The sequence below is a fragment of the Micropterus dolomieu genome, linkage group LG05 (genome assembly GCF_021292245.1).
Source record: "Micropterus dolomieu isolate WLL.071019.BEF.003 ecotype Adirondacks linkage group LG05, ASM2129224v1, whole genome shotgun sequence".
Lineage (NCBI taxonomy): Eukaryota > Metazoa > Chordata > Actinopteri > Centrarchiformes > Centrarchidae > Micropterus > Micropterus dolomieu.
In genome coordinates this window covers 30,892,266-30,895,555 of record NC_060154.1, presented here as the reverse complement: position 1 = coordinate 30,895,555, position 3,290 = coordinate 30,892,266, and the positions used below count along the sequence as shown (strand labels likewise).

General features: G+C 35.5%; 1 protein-coding gene across 2 annotated transcripts in view; it reads right to left on the bottom strand.

The window, feature by feature from the left end:
* Positions 1-1,101: 1,101 nt before the first annotated feature.
* The window catches only part of LOC123971333 (complement C1q tumor necrosis factor-related protein 3-like), a 3,897-nt gene continuing 1,708 nt past the window's right edge, over positions 1,102-3,290 (bottom strand). The window contains exons 3-4 of one of the 2 annotated variants that reach the window (XM_046050082.1): positions 3,199-3,290; positions 1,102-1,471 (exon numbers count right to left, since the gene is read on the bottom strand). In XM_046050082.1, coding sequence (XP_045906038.1) covers positions 1,191-1,471; positions 3,199-3,290 — 373 coding nt within the window. In that variant the 3' untranslated portion in view covers positions 1,102-1,190. The remainder of the gene's footprint in view (positions 1,472-3,198) is intronic. The other variant, XM_046050083.1, reaches the window with a different exon arrangement.

Sequence of the window (3,290 nt, the reverse complement as noted above, 5' to 3'; positions counted from 1 at the left end):
ATCCTCCTTGCAAATAATATTAATTTTCAGCGTCTTGCAGAAGACAACAAACTCCAGTCAAGATCAATATCATAATGTGACTTCATTATCTTCATGAGAACATTCGTAGCATAAAAACATAAAACAGTTAAAACATGACAATATGATTTACACAGTCCGCGAAAGTCTACAGACTTTGATTGCCAGTCTGAGTATTGCCACATCCAGTATCCTATAAAATGTTTTTTCACTGCCAAAATTATCAGCTGATCACCACCCTCAACAAAAGCCTCATAGTGTAGTCTTGCTTTTGGATTGGATGAGCCTGATCATTCTTAAGCAAAATAAACTGAAAAATCTCTTTGGCACAAAACAAGGAAGGTAGAAGTGTCCTCAAGATAACCAACAGCTAAGTCGGAAATATTGGTGTAATCATGGACTCTTTAACAGCCACATAAAATATGTTATAAAGTCTGCATTCTACCATCAAACCACCATAAAAATATGTAAAGAACTCTGAATTGTCTTTGTGTTTGAATATGACTTGCAGACAAACAGACAAACGGTTAAAAACGTCAAAAGTCTACACAAGAAGAAGCGTTTGTACTAAAAATACATTTATGATAAGACAAAACAGAGGTTCAAGTTATTGTTTTTGTGGAGAAATACATGATAAATGAAGCTCACATAATTATGAGACATTATTAATTCTGATCTAACTCCAGCCTTTCATTAGCATTGCAAAACAAAAGTCTGTAATATATGAAAAAAGTATGTATAAAACTTAAACAGCCAAATTGTAATGTCAGTGAGTGCAATTTTAAACTATAGTCTCTAGAAAAGCTGTAATAGTAGGAATCAAATATTATTTTGAATACTTTCATCTTAAAGGAGACCTATTATACTGGATTTCCAGTCCTAAATTGTTGTTCTCTGACTCCTATATGGCAGCTTTGCATGATTCAAAGTTCAAAAAAATAATTTTCTATCTTCAACTGGCCCTCCCAGAACAGGAGGAAATCTGAGGTTTTGGCCAACAGAGATTTATTTTAAATACTTTTACCTTGTTATTTGAAGCTTTGGCCATGTTTCACATGAACATCCAACATTGTAACATTGTAGATAAGTCATAAAATATGGAAAAGCATAATGGGTCTCCTTTAAATTAAAATTAAAACTGTAATGACAAATGAATCATTATTCAATGTTTCTCAAACCTCACTGACTAGAAAACCGCTGAAGGTGGTAATGTCATCGTTTCCCCAAATATTTGTATTTGCACCTAAGCGTACAAAAACCTGGTCCCCTTGCTGCAGCTGCAAGAACACTGCATTGCCTCCGTTATCAGCCCCGTCATGCGATGTACGGTGGTCATAGGCTGTCGCAACAGCTTGGCCATTCTTCACGAGGGCTAGACTCACTGGGTTGGCTCCTCCAGCATGATAAAAGAATGTAAAGTAGTAAACGCCTGGAACAGGTGCAGCAAAGATACCTGTGGAAACAATATTTTATTCCAACATCTGACAGCCTTGTGTCCTCGAAGATCCAAGTCCTTGAATCTTTCACATTTAGTGCTCTCTCTATTTCTTGCACACACTGTAGAAATTCAAGCCATAATATCAATCAGCTCTCACGATCTCTTTATCTATGACACAATTATTAGATTTACACTGAAATTACTTTGATATTTGTAAAAACACTTGATGCATGGTTCCACCTTCATTATTTAAATCTATATATATATCTGTAATGATATTGAGCTTTGCAGCTTTGTGAAGGTGTCACTTTGGGCCCTGGTTAATAGTGACGGCATTTCCCAATATTTTCCAAAAACCAAAAAAAGACGAGTAGAATCAAGGCAAGTCAAGGTGAGTCAAGCTGGTACCGTGCATTGGAAAAGGGGCTATACTTGTAACAGATTTTTTTACAGTGCAGTAATACTAGTATTAGTATATATTAGTGTTACGACGCTGGACTTCAGTGTGGTGTTTTTCTGTTATTTTGTTTATTGTCCTTTTGGTTTGACCCATTGACTCCAGTGTTGTGTTCTTGTTTAGGTTTTGATACTGAATCATTGCTTCCTTGTTTTCTGTTGTATTTAGTTACCAATATCCTTGAGTATTGTCTGTAGCTTTACTTCCTGTTTTATTTTGTAATTTTGGTGCTTGGTGTTTTTGTCTAGCTTTGTTTCCTGTCTGCCTTGATAGCTCATGTGTCTCACATGTGTTTAATTGCAGGATTAATTGATTGATTGTTTAATTGAGGAAGATATTTCTCTCCGAAATACAAATGTCAACATCATGGTGGCACTAGAGGAGAGTCAGGGGACAATAATATTTACCCACTGGGAACCATGGATGTCTTTATACAATGATAAATCTTCATACCAATTAATCTTATAGTTGTCGAGATACAGTACATCATTCTGGACCAACATGGTGGACAGACCTACTTATACCGGAGGGGAGAAGAAATTATCTTCTACTGCATTTGATACTCCTCATAAGTACACACTAACATATTTCAACCATGCAGCAAATCTTCACATTTGATCTCCACCTTTGTGGAGTACTATATAAAAACTTCATAACTGTTAAAGGTCCAGTGTGTAATATTTCTGAGGATTTATTGACAGAAATGCAATATAAGATCCATAACTATGTTTTCAATGATGTATAAAGACCTTAAATCATTATGTTTTTATTACCTTAGAATGAGCCATTTATTTCTACATAACCGTGGGTCCCCCCTTCTATGGACGTCACATTGCATCGTCATGTTTCTACAGTAGCCGAAAACGGACAAACAGCGCTACAGAGCGTGTTTCGTCACTACATTCTTCTTGTTCTATTTCTGGTAAGTTTTGGCAATGCACCACAATCACAGAATGAATGTGTTTCCCTTGTCAGTGTTTGTACAAACTTTATCTATTGTGTGGTTTATTATGATATTTTACATGCCATTTTACATGCACTTTTGTGATGGTCCCTCACTAAAAAAGAAACATCAGTTGTATCAGTCACCAAAACATCTTGTAAAAACTGATGCAACGTTAAGATGTACTTCACTGTATGGCAAAAAATCTAATCTACTCTTTACGCTTTTTTAACCTCTAATTTATTTTGTAACATGTTGTCACATCTGCATTCCTGCATACCATTTTACTTATGTATTTTTAAATAAAGAGATTATAGAAAATGTCAGTACTAATGTACTTACCAGTGAATGGACTGTAGGCATTACCGATGTTTGTTTTCACTGTTCTGTAGATTACAGTTGTTTCTGTGTTGAAGGGTCCAATGGCTCCATTC